Raw genomic sequence first — 23407 nt, 5'->3', positions numbered from 1 at the left:
AGAATCTCAGCTGTTTATTAGATGTTTTAATCGATGAGGGCTGATTTGCACTTAAATTAGCAGAATACTTTGGTCTCTGATGCTTTGAAACAGTGCATTTAAAAGGTATGTGCAAAAGTAACTTACATGTAGGCAAAATATCACAGAAATAACAGCCTCTGCTATGAACAAAAGTTTAGTTTTTTTTTCCCCCAACAGCTGCTAAATACAGTATGTAAGAAGGATCTGCAGATGGCTTCCTCTTATGTTGCTGATTCTAATGACATAGCCTTGTGTGGATTTCAGCAGATTACAAGAGTGAACACATTTATGCAAGCTGTAAATTTGTAGTTCCATTATCAAGCATGATAATTTACTAACATTGATTTCTGCATGTTTCTATGAAGCACTGAAAAACAAGATATTTATGGCCAAGAGAGTATGACTGGTCTTTTATCATGCAGTAATGTCATAACACTGCTGAAAAACAAGCTGCTGTTACTTAGAAATCGTCTATAAGAGCATTTCTGAACTGTTGTGAGCTAGGAAAGGGTTTCTTAAATTAAGCTGTTTTACTATATTTTGTGTGAATTAAAAGGGCACGTTTAAGCTCTGGAGCCCTCTTGATAAAACTGTCATTCACAATCTGTCTACGTATTTTTGAAAAACAATCTAGGAATCATGGGGCATTTTCTGTTGGTTTGGCTCCCACTTAGTTAACAGGAACTAACATACAGTAAATCTCATCTGTTTTAAATCTGATTTTGCTCTTCTTTGTCTGGGTGTTCGTCGAGAGTCTGTGCTGGGATCTTTACTGTTACTATAACATTCACATATTGCCTCTTAGTGAGATTAGAAGAGTGTTTGGGTTTTGTGGCTATATTGATGACATTGAAGTTTACCTGCAGACCAAATAAGATACTGTTGTGGTCTGTGCACTTAATGTTTTAATAAAAAAAGAACTTCCTTGAGCTAGAGTATTGCAACATCAGCTTTGTTAAAGTGGTGACTTTAGTGTTTTTGCCAACAGTACAGATGTAAAATCCTTGATAGAAGTTAGAAACACTGTGTACTGTCTCACTGTTTGGTGCCATCTGACGTTACATTAGCAACTTCTCTAGGGTGTCTTTCTTCCGCCTGCACAACATTGCTCAGTTAAGGCCCTTGCCTTATCAATCTGATGTTGAATTATTGACACATGCCTTACTTTTCTAAAATTCCTTTCATTATACATATAACACATCACTATAGAAAGAACTTCTTTGATCAGAACTTAGAAAAAATAGATTATATTATGAGTTATTTCTTTCAGCTGTCACCTGTGATGCTTAAAAGGAAAAAACAGTCACCATATATGAATACTCATTACTGCTCCATGATCACTCGTAACATAAGCCAGTCTCTTCTCGATGTGGATCAATTCTGTTATATACAGATGTACGACATGCTGTATAACTCTGTTAAAGAGCAGTACACATTTCAATACAGAGAGGTAGTAACAGCCTAAGAGAATTGCCAGGTCTGCTGTTGTCTGTGTATGACTGTTCCAGCTGTTTGGGACTGAGGGACAGAGAAAGAGAGAGGTGGGAACTTTGCCCTGCTTGTCAGACTTTTAATTTGAGTCCCAGCACTCCCAAGAAAGAGGGCTCCTGAGAAAGGCTGTTCTTAGACCGGAAATTTGTATCAGTGCTCTCTCGTCAAGGAGTCAGCAGGGACTTGAAGTCACTAGGAGTTCAGTGGAATGAGGGACAAAAATTAATGCCACAGCACATGGATCTACTATTTCAGCACTGCATCACTGCAAGATTTCTTATCTTATGTGCTACACACAGTAGCCAAATCTTTTCTCACCAATCAGCTGAGTACATTTACTTTTTTTCCCAGCATTTGTCATCATAACAACGAGTCTAAATTTCAAATATATTTATACATATTTTAATATTACTGTGTTTTAGATTATGGAAAATATACTGTAATACAGCATCTGATTACAGAGTAGTATAACTGAAATGTTCAGTAATTTACTGCTGCATTTAGAGCAAAATTCTCTTAGGATGTTACTGCCACTCTGTATAGAAATGTTGTACTGCTTGTTAATAGAGGTAAAGAGTTGTCTTATCAATAACAAATCAAACAAGAAGTCTGATACATAGTCTGGACTTCTCAGGTTGTAAGTCTTAACCGTGGAAGACGTAAAATAAATTGCTTAGTGATGATAAAATTGATATTTGTGGCTGAGTTTAAACCTACCCAGAATTTATATATTCCATGCAAAAAAACAAACAAAACAGGTAACATTGCTGATCGTTATCAAAGATCTGCTTAAATAAGTTTAGAGTTGTATTGACCTTTGCTGTTTGACTCCAGCAGGAACTTTCCAAACACAATATTCCATGACTGGACTGTTATTTACCTGTGAATATCTCCATTTCTGGCATTTAGTGGTTAGAGGCTCAGGCAGTCCTGGCAAAACCTCTTGCAACTCTTTAAGAATAAGAGGCTCCACCTCTTCCACTGTCTTCTCCAAATGCTGCATTCCAAAGGGAACACTGGTGTGGACAACCATAGAAGGCCCACAGCCTGGCAACTCTGTAGGGGAAGCAAACAGAACATTTTACCATGACACAGATGTCCCTCAGAGTCACAGGGAGTATTAGACATTATCATTCAATAATAATGCAAGTTTAAGGGATTAATAATAATGTGCAGATGAAATCCAGACTACGTAAAAAAAAAGTGAAGAAAAAAAACACCATTCCTCTTCTGGTAAACAACATTTAAATGTAAAATGTTTACTTCAGAGAAAAATTATTTGTTCCACAAACTTATAAAAACATCCAACGGCTTACTCAGAAATTAAACCAAAGCACTGGAAGAGAGGGATCGATAAACAAAAGGGACAAATAAAAAATAACAAGATAATCTCACACTTACACACTACGGAAGAGGCATGCCATACTTAAAAACAACACTTACTCAGAATGCTCTCATTATAAACCATGCAAAGTACAAACCAGGAACGAATACACCAGCTTTTTTGTGTGTAAACATTTGCCCAAAAATGATTTAATTCTCACATGAAATCTTTTTGATACTATGAAAATATGAGTATAGGCAGAGCTATGGACACTTAGTTTGTGAGTTCCCAGCCCTGGTCCTTGTTGAGTTTCATTCCACCTGAACTCTCAATTACTGCACGTAAATGGGACCTGAAGCTGACCTGATAATTGGATTAATCTGAACTGCTTCCAGTTAGAAAACATATTGTAGGCAACCCGAACTAAATATAGTTCAAATCCAGCATTTGATATACAAATTAAAATGCCAAACTTTCCAATCATGCAACTTGATTGTTCAATTAAGGGTATAGTTAAGTACAGCACTTAGCTAGGATGCAACCCCCAGCAGGTGTGTTGGTGCCCAGGACCAGGACTGAGAACCTGTGCTCTATTCAACAGTAATTTAAAATGCTTGCAGGTCAATTAATTGGAAAACCATGAATGCTCCCGACAAAGCCATTTCACAGGACACACATTATGAATATTAAGGTAAATTATTTTCCTTTACAATGCATCGATAAAGAGTGAGAATAGTAACATTTTTATATCTGTAACATAAGCAGTTTATTGTTAATAAAATGTTGGAGTATCTTAGTGTTGTTTTTATCTGTTAAAAAGTATACCTTAAACATTCCTGCCCTTTATTGTGCATTGAGAGTCAGTAGAAGTAAGGATTAAGTACATTCCTTATTTTTTTCTATAAGGTTCAACCACATCCTATTCTGGAGCTAATTGGCCTCCATTTTCAATTTTGACCTGCAAGATTATCTGAAATAATGTATGATGTTATTTCAGATAATACTTGCAGGTCGAAATTGAAATCTACAGCCTTCATTATGTATCATTAATGTGCAAAAGCAGAACATTTATGATTAAGTGATCTGTGATCTGATAGGGTTTATATTTATTAAGATACTTATAATGTTATTATTCAAATTCACTTGAAGAAATGCATTTTGAAAGAACAGAAAACAATTAAAGTTAAACTTATTTCATACCCAAATGACGGAAGATCAATCACTATGCTAAAGGTACAAATACATCCTGTTTTGGAGCAGTAGAATAAGTAGGTATGAGAGTTTAAGCTTTTTGATAAGATAAAAAAAAATATCTTCAGCTTTGAGATTTATGTTCATCGGTTAGAAGTGGTCAATCCCTTTATGAAAAAAATAAGCACAATTCCACTGTCTGCAGACCAGGGTCAAGATGCCACCGTGCTTTGGGATGTACCCAGAAATGAGTGGGCGACTTCACATGGGTGACAATTTGGCTTTCTGCCTACTCTCTCTTCCATTTGGAGATGCCAGAAAAGCAAAAAAAAAAAGTTACAAAAAAATTAAAAATGACTGTGGTTAAAACATTGTTTGTTTTAACAAGGAGCATATAAAGCTCAAACAATACTGAAAAAAGACATTGAATAATAGCAGTTTTTTTTTCTACCACAGAAAACATGGTTTATACACAGATAAAGATTTGGATGCTTAGAAGAGTTAAATAGAAATTCTAATCGTGCAACTAAACATAAAAAATCCTCCCTTCACTGTTAATGCTGTCATTTTGGCAGTGACCGATATTTTCTAGCAGTATTTGATTCAGTACACAAAAGTGACACTTGTAGGTGACTAACTCTCTCTGAGACTGGGCAGTGGCACTGGGACTGTTTTCTGCTGCCATTTCTGCATTTTAATTATACTGTGTCCAAAATAGTTCACAGCACAGAGGGATGTGTGTGTTTCTCTTCAGCTTTCTCATAACCACATCAGAACAAAAGAGTTAATACATGCTGATTTGAAGTTGGGTGCATATCTTATCAGGATATAGAAGCAGACAAAATTAATGATTCTTTTTTAATTTAAAATAATTTTCAAATAATCTTTACAGTGGTTTAAATGTTCTGCCTCTTTGTAAACAAAATCATATGTAGTCTAAAGTTAACCAATTCCAACATTATAAAATTTTGAGGATATTACCCCTAAAGAATATTCAGATGCACAATTACATTATTTGGACATAAAGAGTATCATAGTTTCATGCATGAGAATCTCCCTGACATTAAAAGAGCTTTATTAATTCCACTCAAAATTTAGTAAATGTAAGATTAACAGTCAGAGCATCTCTTTCAGGGGGCCAACCAAGATATTTTAATTAATAGCAGAAGAAAATATGCCCAGTTAAGGCTGAAGCCTTCTGCCTAACACAAAGCAGAAGCAAGTTTCATCCATATGACTGTAGTCTTGTTTTAAGGGCATTTAGCATGTCTTTACCTAATGTGTCATATGCATAATAGGCCTGTGAATAGGCTTCATCTGTCGGTGCAACAAAATGAACACAGCCTCTTGCTTATACTCAACACCCTCATACAGCCTTCCCTTAAAACATCAAGGTGTAAATGACAGGAAACTTTAACAGTTCCATTGTGTTAATTTTTAGATGCCAAATCTTCACATTCTAATTTGATCCCTTGTGATTTGAAGCTAAATGCTTGTTACTTTCAAAACAGCAACACTCAATTAAACAGCATTTTTGGGGATGTACACCCTCTATTGTTACACTGTTTAAGAGAAATAATGGGAGCACTGACCTAAATTGCGCTTTTTATTATCGATGGAGATGAAGCGTATGCAGGGATTATTGGTGATGTACTTTGCTGCCCAGGGGACATCAATCTGCTTGTCAGCTTTGTAGAAGAGTCCCAGAGCGTAGCGAGAGGAATAACTCACAGCTTCCAGCTTCTGCCTCTGAGATCTGTCAATTACTGTGGAAACAGCATTAAAGGATCAGTATTTTATCTGGACCAGCCTTGCCTGTAAAGTAATAAGTACCACTAGCAGAGCAAACTCATGTAGACTAAGCGTGCAAATGCTGGCTCAGCTTCCTCATTTTCAGCTCTGGTTAGACCAGGGAAACTGTCAGAAAGGACCTGACACTGAATACAGCACTTTCAATAAAATAAGACAAATGTGACTTTGAAAATGTCATGGGAGTGTAACCCTGGTTAGAGAAAAACCTCAAATGATTTCACCAGTGCTCTTGTAACATTTTGCTTTAGTTTTCAAAATTCACTGCTTTCCATATGATTCACAATAATAATCATACAAAATACATCTGTAAGGGTAATGATTTTTTGGGGATTTACTAAAAACATATCACAGATCTTTCCATTGATTAACCTAATGGTACTTATGCTCTAAATTAACTTCTACATAAAAATAAAATTTCTGAGCCATTCAATGAGAAATATATACATTTTAATTAAATCATGAAATGTAACAATTAAACACATTATGAAGGTCTGAGCACAGCAAAAACAATACATAAACTATAGATGTTCCTTTAATTCAAATTTTCTAAGAAAGCCATACTACAAACTGAAGTGGAAAGAAAATTAACTACAGGTCAAGACTACAATTTTATTAGATTGCAAGCATGCAGTCTGTGAAGACAATCTTCAAGCAAAATCGTTTTACCAGTAACATCAGTGTGACTGAAAATCTTCCACACATGGCAGGCATGAGGGGAGGGGGTGCTCATTGGCTTTATGTATTAGGTTTTGGTGTTCTTAAAAAAAGCATAGCTCTCCTTGTTTCCTGTCTGTAACATCTGTTGTTTATTGGTCTCTGCTATTCCAAGCTGGCCTTGGTTTAGTTGGTTTTAGGTCCCTGAACACTGAGTATATAAAGGTTGGAGTTCATTTCTGTGAATTAAAATGCACATTACAGCCAAAAGACAAAAGTTCCTACTTCAAACAGTACACATCGGAAATCCACAAGACTGACCTAACAAACGGACCTTAAATCTCGTCTTTTGGGAGTCAAGCATTTACAAATTAGTTTTGATTTCCTACAACTATATTAGCGTGTTGTGGTCTATGAGGAATTAATTCCAAATACACAAAATAATTTTAGTGGGTGTGTCTGCCGAACGAGCAATGGAAAAAAACGCTACTGACGCAGAACTGAGTTTTAGATGACTGATAAAGCTCTTTTGAAAGCTATTGTCCTACGAAATGAGACATAAATCACAGTCTTTGTCCAACGTTTGCGTTGCCCTTTCTGGTTTTGGCAAAACATTTGTAACTATTTTTTTTTCCAATTTACACCAATGTTGGTGGGGTGTACGAAACCTTGCTGTGCTTTACCCAAACTGCACTGAATAAACCAGAAAAAACACAAAGGCATAATCCAATGCAAATGTGCTTTCTAGGCTGAGGGCATCTTTGCAGTTTTGACAGCCTGGAGAGCCTAGTCTCAACTTGCCACCTCCAGGCACACTATGCAAACTGGATAAACCCACGTGAGGGTCTACAAACTTGAGCCCTCAGGGAAAAAAGAAAACAGCAGTAATTTTCCATATGTAATTTACACATATCATATCTATTTTAAATATATATTATATATATAAAATATATATTTCATATGTATTTTACTATATTAGTTGAGTCCGAATTGTAAAACAAGCTTACAATCTCAGGAAAGCACACCTTGAAGGAATAAGAGAGCTTTAAAGAAGTGGAATGGGAAAGGATAGACATGAAATCAGTTGAAAATAGATTTTTTTTCCAAGCGGGAGTAAATAAAAAGATAGAAAGCAGCAAAACAATTTCTCGAGTCATTTAACAAATATATTAGGAAAATATAAGAGAATCAAATGCACTTTCTAAAAAGAGTAAAAAATTAACAGGATCCAGTTAAAGAAAATTAATACAATGAACTGCAAGCATAGGTAAAAAGGGATATCAGAAAGTCCAAGAATGAGTAAGAAAGGAATTACTAAAATGAGGGCTAATAAAATATCCATAGATATGGATATGATATCTATATAAACTGTAGCTATCTGAGCACAACTGGTTCCAAAAGTTCTGTTTGTAGGTGAAAATCTAACAAAATGTCATACTAAACAAAAACTCTTTATTATGTAAGTTAATATATCTTGTGCAGTCATTGACAGAATAAACCCATTCCTGTAAAGTAAGATAGAGAATCAAGCTAGCTGGTGATATTAAGTATAAAATGTAAACATTTGTGAATATTTTTTTCAAATTATACTTTCTAAATATTATTCTACACATTTCTAGTATAATATTCTTTACAATTTATGTTAAGATTAAGACAACAACAGCTGAGGGGAGTGAAAAATAAAAGGTTCAACACATTTGGAGCTTGTATTAGTGGGAGTAATTCACACCTATAACAAAAATAAGTGTGTATACAGTATGTATCGCTAGTCTAATGAACTCTTGTGTTTTTGGAATCCTCACATCAATTAACTCTTATCAAATGGACTAGATGAGGCAAATGGCTTCTTATTTGTAACCTCTTCATTTGATTTTAACATTTCTTATGTCCATCTTTTGCAAAGGTGCATTTATCTATGTACTGCAGTCTCTCTACCTACCTGTATCACAAATAATTATTTTTTACGATTGTCTATTGTCAAGAGATCTAATACTTATTGTTTTGGCAGTGAAGTCTTCCAAAACATTTCTTCTGAAAACAGAGGGCTGCTGCCTTTGCACTTCCTTTACAAGGTGCATTTTGTTTCCAATAGAGAACATTTCCATACAATGTAAAATCTGGACTTTGATCCTCAAATGAATTTGACTTAAATATTCTTAAAAATATCATTTTTCACCATGTGATCCTATTCATATCGGAAACCACCCAACTACACTGTCACTGTTTCACTGCGAGCAAAAGAAACCTGGCTGACTAATTTCTACCTTTATCATGGGTAAAATGGATACTCAGCCAATATTCTGTGCAATTGCACAGAAAGTCCTGGTTATAATCTTCTAGTTACCCAGAGTCAAACCTGGTACCTGTTAGTGCCATTATTCTTCCCACGTTTTGGTGAATACCAAATATTTAATGAAACAGAACTGCTAAAAATTCCAATTATATGAGCATAGCTAATAGATTAAATGCCTTCACAAGATGCCCCATTTATCATTTCTGTGCAGCACCAGCTTAATAGGCTGAATGTGAGAATCTAAATGTGTCCCCAGTACATAGGTTCTAATAGCAAAAAAAAAACTATACTATACAAACTATGCAAACTATACTTTTCCCATTTAACCCATAAAGATATTTAATATTTATCTAATAGGTTGGTATAATTATAAGATTTACACTATTTGATTTTTGGTGTTATTCCTAATTCTCCAATGTATAAAATAAAAAAACAAAGAAAGAATTGTAATTATTTTTTAATTTGCACATTACACATATATATATATATTTAAAATGAATATATATTTTTTTGTTTAGACTGGTTATGGTGCTTGGGAAATCTTTCAACAAAGGCAATTCAAGTTCTGATGAGGGTCAGCTATACAGTCCAAACATTGACAGCTGTTGATGGTATTGGAGAAATATTAAATGGAGAATGAAATGAAAACATACAGAGAAATGCCTTGTAACCCATCTATCAGTATCGGGCTGACAGCCCCATTGTTCAGTCACCCCTGCACATTTTACATTACTACATTAATCAATAGGTCCTGTCAGTTTGATATTGGAAAGTCTTATGCAGTCAGTTTCATGCACTTCCTGTTTTCTATGTCTTGAGTTTTATGATCTCGGACCAGAAATGTATACATACTGTCTACTGGCAAACACAGTTCACACTGTTACCAACAGAACCTGGTCTGATTCCATCAGGCTCTGAAAGAATGCCAAATGCCTCACTTCAGAATACTGCAGTGAACAGACATTCTTTCTGCTGTGTCAGTACAGTCCCAGAATCAGAGCTTGAGCAAGTGACTGTCCTGCTGGGCTCTGCAGCTTGAGTTTACTGGTAACGAATGAAAGACTGGCAGTGTTATATACCTGTATATTTGTCAAACCACAGGCCACACTGTTGTACAAGCTGCATTTATGCAAAAAGACAAGGGGAACATTTTCATGCAACTTGGTGATTTTTTTAAAAAGCAACCATTTTTGTTTTCAGTGATGATGAGGATTTCAGAATATATAGATATTTGTATAAAAGTATTCTCTGAAGCACTGTGAACAGCCTTTCAGTGATTTACTCAAAGCACAATTACAGAGGGTTGAATTTCTGATTACATACATGCACACTGTAACTGAAAACCTGTAAATAGAGGAAGAATCAATATGTTAAGATTAAGAATGAAAAGAAAATTGGGGAAATACACTAGATTGTAATGATTAAAATTGACTTTGAGTTGGTAACAATAAATTCATGAATCACGATGAGAGTTAGGTTTCATAGTCTTCATAGTGTATTTTTAAAAACTTGTATTCCTCCTGTCCCTTCCAAAGCACACTGTGGGGCTCTTCTTGCCTCAACCAAAACCTTAGAAAACATTCAAAATAGTGTATTCTGCATGAAAAAAGACAATATGAAGATGATTAGGATCCAACAATGAGATCTGCTTGAACATCTTCTATATCATCAAGTGTGACATTAGCTTCTAAAACTGCTGACTAAAATAATTCAAAATGTTTTGTCCCTAGTAAACATACATGCTGACTCCATCAGGAGAAAGAGCCTTCCTGACAGTTTTGGAAAATAATGTTTTGTTATACTTGGTATACTTATTTGTGTCTCATCAACCTCAGATAAAATTATCTACCTGTCAAATTTTGTGCACTTATATTCTCAACATGCAAGTAATTATTGTGGGATAGAGGGCAAATACATGTTTTCTTTTTTTCTGTGCATTTAAAATTTCTCAAACACTTTTGTTAATAGCAGCTGTTCTTTATATGGTGGTGTTAACAGGAGCATAAAGAGATCTGGGACATCACCTCAGCCCTTTCAACTTTAAAGAAATGTTTTATTGCACCTATAAAACACACAGTTCAACAGAAGAAGTGCCCACTATGCAGGCATACATGTGGATATATACATACAGATACACAAATACATCTGCATCACTTTTGCTGCTGTAACCACTGCATTTTTCTTGTACATCACTTATTTGATGAGATTGTACACTGGTAATGTGCATAACAAAAGATAATAAAACAGTTTGAAAAAAATGAATGGAATAATATGCAACTCAGTCAAATCCAGAATAGAGCTGCAGGGTGAGCTGTAGTGAAAGCTTGTGTCATGGTTCACTAAAGAAACAAAATGTTTTAATATATTAACTTTTATATCTACCAGTTAGAACATTAATGTGAAACATAGCAAAAAAACGGATCATACTCCAAAAATATACCAAATTACGCAAATATAAAAAATAATTTAGATGAGAAAGAGTGATATTGTTGTCTTTAACTAAGGATACATTTTCTTGATTTTGAAGTCATAGGAACTTTGCTTTTGTAAATGTCTGCATAGAGTGTATATATACTGTATATGTACTTTCATGCATACTATTAAAATATACATGTAAATATTACTCGGTAACTACAAGTCTTCACAATTTGTGAAATTTTCTGAAAAAGCCAAATAAAAAACACTCAAGGCTAGTTTTGATTTACTAGTACTTACATGTCCTGTGTAAATTTAACTTGTCAAACACTCCACGACATTTCAGTTAATAGAAAAGACTTTTAAGGTGCAAATCATAATGCTTTAATGCTCATATTGCAGCCCAAAAGGTACCTTTTGACAGAAAAAAGGGTTTGAAGAAAGATCACTGGTGCTTTTAGCAGGCTCTGGAAAAATTATTTATATAACAAACCATTCTGTGATGGAATAAGACATAAAATAGGAAAAACTAAATAAAAAAACTTTTCAAATTCATCATACTAAAGTACAATTAAAGCAAATGTAACCACTGATTTACCTTACAAATTTGTTCACTTGCAAATTTGTAACTACCCTGAAAGGATTAATGTCTGTCAGGCACTGATGCTATCTGAGAAGGTCTGTACACAACGGCATAGTTTTCTTCTATAGCAGGTGGTGTCCATTACAGACTGCTGCAAACATGCTTTTATCACATTTCCATCTCCTCAAATGCAGAGACAGTGGTAAGCAAATTAGATTTTTAATCTTGTAACATTTGGGCCAGCCTGCAAAATACCACATTCTAAATTTAAAAGGTTTGACACCTACAAAAAGGCTGTCTGTGCTGGAGCTCATCAGCATGAGAAATGAGAAGGTTAACATTTTCCAGTCTGGTTTCTGGAGCTTTGCAGCAGCCGTCAGCACAGGGTGCACACAGAGTCCATACCCTTTGATGTTGAAGGCAGCACAGTGTTTTCTGAAACACTGCTAGTGCTGACAGAGCAGTCTTTAATCATTGTAAGCCACAACCCATTTTATCAAACTGGCATTTATTGCCAAACTGCGTTTAAAATGTTCTCTTCTCACTTTTTAAACATCAGTCCAAGCACTATACACAAGCAGCACCTGCATGAAGCCACATGAGTAAAGCATACCTGAAACCTGCTGCTAGACAAACCTGCATTCTTTATCACACACCACTGGTCCCCAGAGTTTTCAATCCTCCAACAGCAAAGTTAGCAAACTGAACATTAGCAAGCAAACAATTCTGTTATTGTGTACGCTTAAGGAAGTCTCTAAAAACTTAGTGATTTCAAAACCTAAGCAGGAATTTCAGGAACAAAAATATATAAAACAGACAAGATCCTAAAACTAACAATGCATCTGATAATAAATACCTGCTTTATCTAAATATGGAGAGATGGCTGAGGTCTCCGGTCAAGATGTAACAGTGGAACATAAGACATATTACAGATGCAATGTTTTGAATAATGATTTTAACACACTGTATTTTTTTATTAGAACAACAACTTGACTGATTTACTATTGACAACTCAGCATGGCAGTCAGATGGAGCTCATTCCATTCAAATGGACACTATAGGACATTCCAAGGGGATTATTTCTGAAAGTCCAACACACAGCTCAATATTGTATGCAAATGCAAGAGACACTAGTATGGCTCAGTTAACAGAAATGTAATTTATTAAAATAAAGTAATGAAGGTATAATCAAATAGTAGTGTATTTAGAAATAACCTAACCTATTAAGCTAAACATCTCAACACAATACATAAAGAAAAACACCTTCTAAAGATATGGTAGCTATGTAATCTGGTGTCTCTGTACTGACCCTTTTTTGCATGCGTGTTAACCCCTGAGTTGTTTCTGGGATAGACTCCAAGTTGTTGTGACCTTTACCAGGAATACAGTTTCTGATAATAGTGAATATACTGGGATACATGAGAAATGACAAGTTAACAGAGCAAAGATGTAGTATGAGCTCACTTTGCAGGGACTTAACATTGTTTTGACAAAATGCTCTATTTCTATGGCACCAGAACAGAGAAATCAAAACTGATATTATTATACAGTACGTACCAAACAAAAAGTAGTCTTGTTGCCAAAAAAAATGGATTAACATTTTAAATGTTAATGGAATGTTTTTCAATATGAATCTGTGATTGCTCCCTTGTTTAGTACTGCACAAGAATACAGAGCAAAAAAACTTTGTTAAATTTCATTGACAGCATGCAGCCTGTACAAAACATAGCAGATGGAGTCATTACACAGGCAGTAATAGCCTGTTAAATTATAATAGAAGTGGATCACCTTCAATGTTTTGATTTCAAAAGCTGTTTTTCCACCTAATGTGACAATGACACTTCTGCAGGCTCTAAGAACTAAATTGTACTCCAAGAGAGTATTTAACCCAAAATAAATGACATTACAATTACATCACAAACTATTAACTAGTTTGTGAATCAAATCATAAACAATTAAAATCATTTTTCAGAAAATAAAGAGATTTATTTCTATATGTTCTGCTAAAATGTTTTAATTCTGAATCCTGTGACCCAGATCTGAAGGTGAAGTTCTTTTTCAGACTTCTTATGTATAGTTAATAATGCTGATTTTTTACCTTTTAATGTTTGTCTTTATTGTAATGAAGGGTGAACTCATATAAAATGCTTGAAGTTAGGTTTGCTGAAATAACCACCTTGGATAAAAACAGCTATCAATTTCAGCATATCGTGCATTTTATTTTCAATGAAGCTCAGAAAATAAGTTATGTTTACTGCATCACTTATTACCTAGAAAGTATCAATGGTTAGTGTGTGTAAAACCTCACACCACCTTTCTATTGTAAGTTTTGCTTCTGTTGATAGTGTGCCATTCAGATCCACTGGAATGAGCTATACTGTATGTACAACAACTATTTTGTTGGTTTCATTTGCTGTGGGGTCCCTGCTTGGGTCACAACGTGGGAAAAAAAAACCTACATTTTGCTTGCCTGCAGTCTTTGATACTGAGGTCACTTCCTGTCACAAATTAATAGCTCCCAGTCCTTCCTGCTCTGCGTGGTGTGAGAGCAACTTCAGTGGTGCTGTGTGTATTCCTCAGAGCCTCTTGTCTACTCTTCTGAACTGAGACCCTTCCCAAACTCTTAGAGGAAAGAAGGGAGGAGGGTCTACTACTAGAAGCAAGAGAGAGAAAGAGTGTGCCTTCAGATCGACCATCTCTGGGTTCACATCTGCATTAAATCTACAGTCAAAGGTTCCTATTTTGAGATTTTAGTTTAATTCCATGGCACTTAAGTTAAATAAGCACACAAAAACAGATTTGCTTTTTAATTGCTCATTCCAGCCCTTAATGGACACTTCAGAGCCATTACATAATACCAGGAAATGTAACAAACTGATTTGCAGTTATTCATCATGCCAATGCTAAATCCAGATCTCTCATTATATTTCAATTTGTGTTAATGTTAATGTGTATTCTTTTTCACAGTATGGATAACGGCTGTCCATACAGTTGCTGCTCTGTTTTAGGTTAAAAAAAAAGCTGTACTCAACTGCAGTCTGCTAGCTTGGTGCATCTCTGGAAAAAGTCTGAAGTCTGGAGCAGCAGAGGAAGTTTGGCTATATGTTATACAACTGTTGAGCTAAACTACTTATTACAAGGATCTGACATATGACAATAGCTAAAAGGTTCCCACAGTCAGTGGCTGGCAATGGCAGAGTCCAGTTAAACAGCACATGTTTTTTTACACTGGGTGGAGTACCCCAAACTTGGAAATCATTGTGCCAAAACATTATTGAACCATAGCTGTCTAATCAAGTACTAAAAAACCCTTGTTCAGCTGAATGCTCAAACTATTTGACTTAGTTTAAGATAAAGACCTGTCCTGCTCTTCAATCAGGAAAAATGTCACACAATCCTATAAAATACATTCAGTGTTGACAATTTATCAAAAAGTATGTATATCTTCCCACAAAGTCAACTTCTAAAATGCACATTTTCAATGATGCTTTGTTATATTATTGACAAAGCACACACAGTGTTGCCATTGTCAGGAATAATGATTTGCTATATGTGGCAAAAGCTGAGGAGGTAGAGTATGAGTCTGGAATTTGCTTTTGAAGTCTCATGTATGTGCTGAAAGGGATCCAGACTTCATTAGGATCTGATTTTCTGCAGTTTTAAAGCAGGTTTCATTAAAACATCAATGATGCACTTATGCTGCCAGGAACAACATACAGTTGGCTCTTAGGTCTTGAAAATGTATCACTGTTGTTTTGCATTTTAGGGTTCCATCAAGTCCTACACTTATTAGATTTATAGATGCTGGGAGGCAATTTCAGCACAACCTCTCTGGCTCTCCCACAACAGCATGGTCAGACATTAGATCTGAAATGTAGAGTATATGTTCTGTTCTGTATTTTTTAGGTGGAACTACAGTATATTACAGATCATTTCTGTTCCTTTCAGTTTAGGGTTTTTGCACCAATTTCATTATCATTTCATTACTATGTGTTCTATGACAGCAGCCCTACCACTATGTAGGATCAGGATTCAGTAGTGAAGCAATGCTGGGCTGGGAGACCTTGACACTCTGCTGCTGTATGTTGTGCTTGTGCTGGGGGTGCCATCCTTTGGTTGTGACAAAGCTTTGAATATTTGGTCACCAACAATCTCATGTCTTTTTCATAAGTGTAGGGGTGTTAGCCCTGGTGTGCTGCCTAAATTCCTGCCTGTACAACATGGATGAACCGATGAAGAAATCTCTCGCCTGTTTACCGGAAATCCTGTGTAGTGGGATTGCTAGATTTTGCCTGTCACCAAGGTCGCGTCACTTCAGTGATAGACATTGGCATGAGAAGCACTTATTAATGCAACTTTCAATTTCATTTTTGTTCAGTGTGATAGGTGGGTTAGCAAGGGATAGACCTTTGGAGCTGTGCAAAGACTACTGTTTATAAAGACTGTTTATTTGGATGGCTATCATAGAATGTTAAGGTATAGAGACTATTCTTCAGCATTTCAATATCTGGTTTATAATGATATCCTTTAACTAAAAAATAGTAATAAATGATGGAGTGTACAAAACAGGTTTAGTTTTGTAGGCTTCTGAATAAAGTCTTGATACTCAGCTGGGATGTGAGAAGGAGCTAAAAAGTAAATTAACTGCCTGCAATGTTGAAACACTCTTGCTATGGATTTAAGTCTCACCTAGTGACAAAGGCTATACCCAGGAAACCAAGAGGGGCTGATTTAAAATCTTTAATTAGCCATGAACTCTGAATTGCTAGTTACCTGCCCCAGAGAACTCATTATAACCTACTTTATAAGCCAAGTCAGCTTGGTCTATAGTTGATTTTAAAGGCAGCTAAGCTAACGAGGAAGCCATTAGATGTCAAACATTTGAGTACATCAAGAAGATACCATTACAGTGCACATGGTTCTTCCTCACCTATTATACGGCACCTCTTTATGCAACCAGCTTCTGTATTTGAATCCCTGCAGAGCCTGGGTGAATGAGAGACTTAAAAGAACCAGTGCAGCTGCCATTCTGGAACATTATTAAATATTTCATATTTGTAGCTCTTGCTTAATCTCCAATGAAATATCAGTCCTAAGAAGTTGTACAGTGTACCAGAGCAAGTGGTATTTACATTTCATTTTGGGACAGGAAAATCATACTGCCTAGCTTAGAAATGTAAAAAAATACATAACTCGTTGTGCTGTACAGTCCAATATCTTAGGGTACACATCACAATGATACATTCATTTTCATTTTAAATGATTAATTGTAAAAGCTACAAAATGCAGTATACCATAACTTCCATCACATGATTGCACCAAATTCAAGTTTCTCAATTGATTCTGTAAAACTGATAGAGAAATGTATTTATAAGCACACCAGAATTTGTAGAGGGACACATCAAAACCTACCTTAATATGACATTAATCACCAATATTATCCTGGAACGTGAATGAACAAGCACATTAGCACTTTTCAACAGTCTGTCTCTCCAGCCATGACTTCTAACAATGACTTGCATGCTGGGTCCATGTTCTTGGAAGTAGTACACCAGTGCATGACTGCAAATGATTCATTCTTTATTGAAACCACATTAGGAAGTTCAGACATCTTCACTCATCACTGCACTAATTATTTTAAACAACTTTCCCTCCTGCTTTTCAAAGAAGCAGTGGATAATTGTTACAATTATGGTCAGTACATATTACCTACTTTAAAGCTGGATAAATCATAAAATCATAAAAAGAAATTCTGGGGATATTAACCTTCACTGGAGAAAAAAGGAAAGTACAAAACATGAAGTTTGTTGAAGATTAAGACTATTTTTTGGTACCCCTTAAATTGCTCTGAACCAAAATCCACAAGGAATGTATCTACATGTTGCCTGAACGTGGTTGACAAAGACTATTCTGATATTCTTGTTAATTCTGTCACTTTCGATAAAGGCTTCAGCCTAATAATAACAATTCAACAAAAATAATCAACACACCAGCAACATAATGTTTTGTAATAATAAAAATATGTAAATATAAAGACCAATGTAAAACATGTATTCCTCCTTAACTAATCCAATTAAATTCTAACTCACCTTTAATTTGTATTATTTCTAAATATCAAATTCTTCAAGCACTTGCTAATGGAACATTCTGTCTGTGAATTCACTGACTCATTCAGACAGAAGGGCTTTCCACAGTTCATAATGACCCAGATTAGGAAGGGCACAGCACAGCAGTCTAAACATAATTTTTCCCGTTTACAAATCTCACCTGTCCCTTCTCTGAATGACTGGATATAAGATAAAAGGAGTTATACTGTGTGTCCAAAATTCATGTTTCATAGTTAACATTTAAAGCTTCTGTTCATCTGTATATTCAGTAGCACCTGTCTTTGTGCCAGTCATCTATGTAAGTAATTCAAAACACAAGAAGTTTTTGAGACAGATGGCTTGATTAATAATGAAAAACATTATTCTCACCAACATAAACTCTGTATAATAATTCTATGTATGTATATCATTTCACATCTGACCAAAACATTTCAAACATCTAAAACAAAAGATGACTGTTTATAATATAGCTTGTATATAGTTTTACTGTATTTTCATATGCATATAATGTGCGTATAATTCGATTCAATTTGAAAATACTGTAAGAATAAGGAGATGTATGAATCAGTGCCATCTCATATCATTTAAAGATCTATCCACCATTAAAATGCACGGCTGGCCCACCACGGTGATGCATAGCAGCCGTTCTGCAACAGCAGTCTTACCACACAACAGATGAGGCACAGAAGTAGGAAACTGCTTCACCTATTTAATTAAGGGAGAAACTTAGGCAGGCCAGATTGTGCAAGAACAGAGCCAAGACACACTAACTTACCTGCTTTTATAAATAGGTGCCATGGGATCTTTAATACAAAATATCATTAAAGTGGCATTAAAGTGTCAGGTATGATCCTTATATAAAATACAGAATACCTATTTTTTCTATTTCCTTGAAAGAACAATATACAGTCACTTCCAATTTTGTATGTATAAAGAGAAAGATTTAAAACAAACCACAAGTGCTAGTTGCTAAAACTAGTTATACAGAATTGCAGTTCTATCTAAAACAAAACTTTTTTTGTTTTAATTTAAAAAATATGTAAAATATCTGAGGTTGCATTTAAAAGTGATTTTGATTTTTGTTTAAAGGGAGATCTTAACTGCTATAAGAACTAGTCTTGCTCTGCCAGTATCTGTACTGCATCCTGGCAGGACTAGACCTCTCAAGAATCTCTCTAGTGTCTTTCAGAGAACTGAACCAGTTATTCAAAGTGCAAGAGCTCCACCATTTCCCAATTCACGATCTCTCAGCCCTCTTTAAAGGCTGATTTAATATTTGACTCAGTGGAGTTGGAAAGCATCCCAAAATCTTGGTTGTTTTCGTAACCTTTAATGCACTTCTACATGAACTGTGTCCAACAATAAGTAAAATATTTATTGGAAACAATAATGCCTTGCAGCGTCTGAGGAATGAGGGCTACAGAAGTCAAAGGTCTCTTTCAGAGGAACAAAACCTGTGTGCCAGGTAAGGTTTTCTCATATGTTAATCATTAGACTCTTCCTGGCACAAACCATTCACTTTTGGGGGCCACTTCAAACATACACCTTTGAAACTGAAATTGTGGAAACCACAAAAGATGAAGGTAAGAGACATACTGGGATCACAACTGAATAGTGACTTTACTTTTATTGTACTGAGGAACAAAAACATTTTCTTCGTTCATAGATGTGGGAGCCAATGTCAGGAAACACATTGCTTCACCTGAACATACTGTATCTAAAATAAGGCTATTTTCCCCTAAACATCTGATGTAACACTGTTTAAAACCGTTTAAATAAAGGAGGGATTAACATTTTTAAATAGCAAAATCAGGACAAGGCTCAGACATTATTTCTTTCTCAGTTTTTGGTGTACTTCTGTTTTTCATGTTGTCTGCATTATTAAACAATGCATCCATTAGGTCTCAAGCACAAAACTAAGAGGCCTGACAGCAACTTCTCATTTGGCCATATTAAAATCCAATTACATCTTTTGGTATTACGACAGCTCAGAAAAAGGTTTTGCATTTTAAGTAATGGAAGAAAAAAATCTAGAGAAGTACTTTCAGTGCAGTTAATGTATAATTGTGTCTAAATATTTAATATATTCTTTCTTAATACACTGCACGAACCATTAATTTTATAAAAACAGCCTTTCTTTTCGCTCCTATATCTCACCAATGCACAGGCCTGACTACAGGAAAAAACAGTACTAGAATGACCTTGAACAGTTTGACTTTACACTGTTCTAGAATGGAACTTAATTAAGTGCTTCCTATAAAAACTCTCTCAATGCATAAAACCAATAATGCTATTATTGCTGAAAGGGCAAAAGTGCAAGGAAAAATGATCACCAAAACTAGATTATAACTTATATTTTCCTCATTTGTTTTACATTGGTAACAGACATTACAATAAAACTGATATACTCCTTTTGGCAATACTTTTCTTTAAATATTTTTATTTGGTACTATTTTTTATTACTATTTGAGACGAATACAAAGATTGTGAGTTTTGTTTACATTGCCGTGTTATAGGCAGTACTGCACAAGTCATGCCCCTGGTGAAGTAGAACATCATTTTGAGCCAAGGTTCAAAGAGACCAAGCACTAAACGCTGTTTAAGTAGATCAGGATGCCTAGGCTGCAAAATGGGTAAAGCTTTATTCCATGCCGAAAGGAAAAAAAAGAGAGACGCAAAGTTTCGGCTGTGGAGAAGAAAACTGAAGAAGATTGTGCAGAAGACACCTGAAGAAGGTTCCGCAGCTGAAACGTTGTGTCCCTTTTCTTTTCCTATTTTTTCCTTTTTATATCCTTTCAGCATAGAAAAAAACTTTACCTGTTACTATAAGCTTTTGTTTACCTCCAGCTTGAAGAGCTGATCTCCCAAGCCAGCAAACGTTATATTGTGCAATCAATATTTAAATGTAACATCTCTAGCTGTGGGTTGCATGATAATGCACTTAACGCATATACAGTAACTCTGACTCCCTGACTTTTTTTTGTGTTTTTTATGGCTTGAGGACTTGGGGTTGCAAGTGTAAGTAAGAATAGACTTCTCAGCAACCCGTTCTGCCTGCAGGGGAAACACTTGTGTGTGGAGAATGTTAGCATATTGTCCGAAGCTTCACTGAAATATTTTATAGCTCCTTACAGAGAGCTATTTTTAAGAGAAGGACTAATGGAAAATAGCATGATGAAAAGGTTAACATGAAACCCAGCAGGAACAGCCAGTGCCTCAAAATTTTAGATCTTTTTGGCATTTACAATGGCACTTTGAGAACTCATGTTAGCACTTCTTAACTCTCTGCTTGAACTGAGCCATTGCGCTAGGCTAAATACTAAGCTTGAACACGTTAGGTTTAAAGGTTTATGCCACTGCTACAGGCTCTACTTCAGAAAATCAAAGAGAAGAGGTAGCAGCAAACTCCCCCTATGGAGGAGAAATCAAACCAAGTCAATGAAATCACAAACTTCAGGATGTTATTCTGGCATTCAGGGCACATAAGCTAAGAGGTATGTTTGTATAAAGCAGTGCCCTCGCTAAGACATTAGCCAGCTGGAACAACACTTGTAGTTGAAATAATTGCCATTACCATTACTGCTACAAGCTATGAGGCAACGTGAGACCCTCAGTCCCATCCCATATTTTCGGGAAAGCCAAAAAAGCTCCTAAATCTTGATGGAGCAAAGGGTTATGCAAAATGTCTCCTAAAAGCACAGCATACACTGCAAATAAATCCATACTTTATGTTATCAGCTAGAAGTTAGAATATATTGGCTGAATTATGCAAAAAAATTGCTCAAGGGTAGCACATCATTCGATGTTAAAAAGTAATTTCAAGTCCCGTATGAATTTGCAAGGATTACTGCAAGTGCCAAGCATACACGATATACTTTTCACGTAACGTCTCTTGCTAAGAACAGACTTAATATGCAAGGCTGTATTCAGTATTTTAAAACCACTAAGATAATCTTCCCATATGACTTATAGAAAGACATTTGTTAAATTTACACACAAAAAAAATCACATTATGGTATCAGTTCAGCAAAATGATGGCATACCTAATTTAATATAATATCCACGATTATGTATTTTAAACGAGCATGTAATATACAGTATCAATGTAATGTACTGATGCACTACAAATAATCCTGTACAAATTATACTTTGGAAAAATTAATCCTTCATCTGTGAAATGAGATGGTTTTTTTTATTATTTGTGTATATCATTTATATTCTATTCCCTTCAATTATCTTCATTTGTATGAAAGTATTGTTGTGTATCACTCATCTTCAAGGTGCTTCTTTCAGTTGGAGATTCATACACCGCAACTGAACTTTGCACAGTTCCATCTGCTCATGTTCCCACTTTGGAGTTACTCTGTATAGGGTAAGGTATGTGGCAGTTTACCAATGTTTCCATTTTATTCCAGTATAAATCAAACTATGAAGCATGCTGGCTTTTAACAACATGCAATTAAAAAGTCTTAGACGATATAACATGGAGAGAGGTTCAAAACTATACATAATTAATTCTGATGATTCAAAATAAATGTGCTTTTTATTTGTGAATGTAGCTTTTATGCTTAGTCTGTTTATCTAATATATAAATATGAATTAAAAAAATAGGACTTTGAAAGCACAGGGGAATGCTTACATTTCAGCCATTTGACCTCTGTGAAAGAACAGATGACTTATTTTTGCTTTGAACATCAACTCTAGTATCAACTATTTTGAGTATAGTTTCTTTTATTAGGAAAGTTACCTTTAAACCTGTACTGTATACTTCGAAGTTCTGATGACTAACCACAGCACATGGTAATTAAGAAAAGTTAATTCTGGCAAGTTAGATTTTACAACCTGTACAGAAAGTACAAAAGAAAAAGACAGCTGAAGAACTGAAGAAGCCATATCCTGACCACTACGGCACAAACTGAGTTTTCCCATGAAGAATGGAGTTCATACATATAAACTGTTAAGTCTGAAAACTGAGAAAAACAGCTGAGAGAAAATTGATAATTTCAGGTCAGTAGCATCAAGCTCACTACTATAAATGTTGAGTAAATCTTACAGATATGAGAAATTTTAAAGAAACACAGAAGGCCATGCACTTAAAGGCAATATACATAACAGAAATAAAAAGGAAAAACACAGTAAACTAACCAAGATTATACGTTAAAGTCAACAGTGAAAATACAGGTAATTAAAAGAGATGGAAGTGTTGACAGTATCAAAGACTCTAACAGATGTGGGTAGCAAATTCTACAGATATACACATGAGGCAATTTTATGGGGCCAGGCCTTCTGCAGAGTAAAAAGTCCTGAAGTAGATCTTAAATTAAGAGCTAGAACTATACTCTAGCAATAATTCCCAGAGCTAACCTGGTACTTGACCATTCCATCTCTTATACATGAGGAGGAGAACCTTTTTTGGCAGATAGGCATTGGAGTTATGTTACAGTATATACAGTACTGATGCAGAGTATTTTTGTAAACACATGAGCCACAGGATATGCTGAAGCCTCTTTAGTTCC

At 35.3% G+C, this 23407-nt stretch overlaps 1 protein-coding gene across 2 annotated transcripts in view; it reads right to left on the bottom strand.

The window, feature by feature from the left end:
* The window catches only part of rnls (renalase, FAD-dependent amine oxidase), a 48921-nt gene that overhangs the window by 5586 nt on the left and 19928 nt on the right, over positions 1 to 23407 (bottom strand). For both annotated transcript variants that reach the window (XM_088634807.1, XM_088634808.1), the window contains exons 5-6: positions 5620 to 5793; positions 2393 to 2568 (exon numbers count right to left, since the gene is read on the bottom strand). In XM_088634807.1, the coding sequence (XP_088490933.1) occupies positions 2393 to 2568; positions 5620 to 5793 (350 nt within the window). The remainder of the gene's footprint in view (positions 1 to 2392; positions 2569 to 5619; positions 5794 to 23407) is intronic.

This window comes from Lepisosteus platostomus, chromosome 6 (assembly GCF_059453375.1).
Source record: "Lepisosteus platostomus isolate fLepPlt1 chromosome 6, fLepPlt1.hap1, whole genome shotgun sequence".
NCBI lineage: Eukaryota > Metazoa > Chordata > Actinopteri > Semionotiformes > Lepisosteidae > Lepisosteus > Lepisosteus platostomus.
The sequence above is the reverse complement of the archived record's forward strand: the minus strand, read 5'-3'. Positions and strand labels throughout refer to the sequence as shown.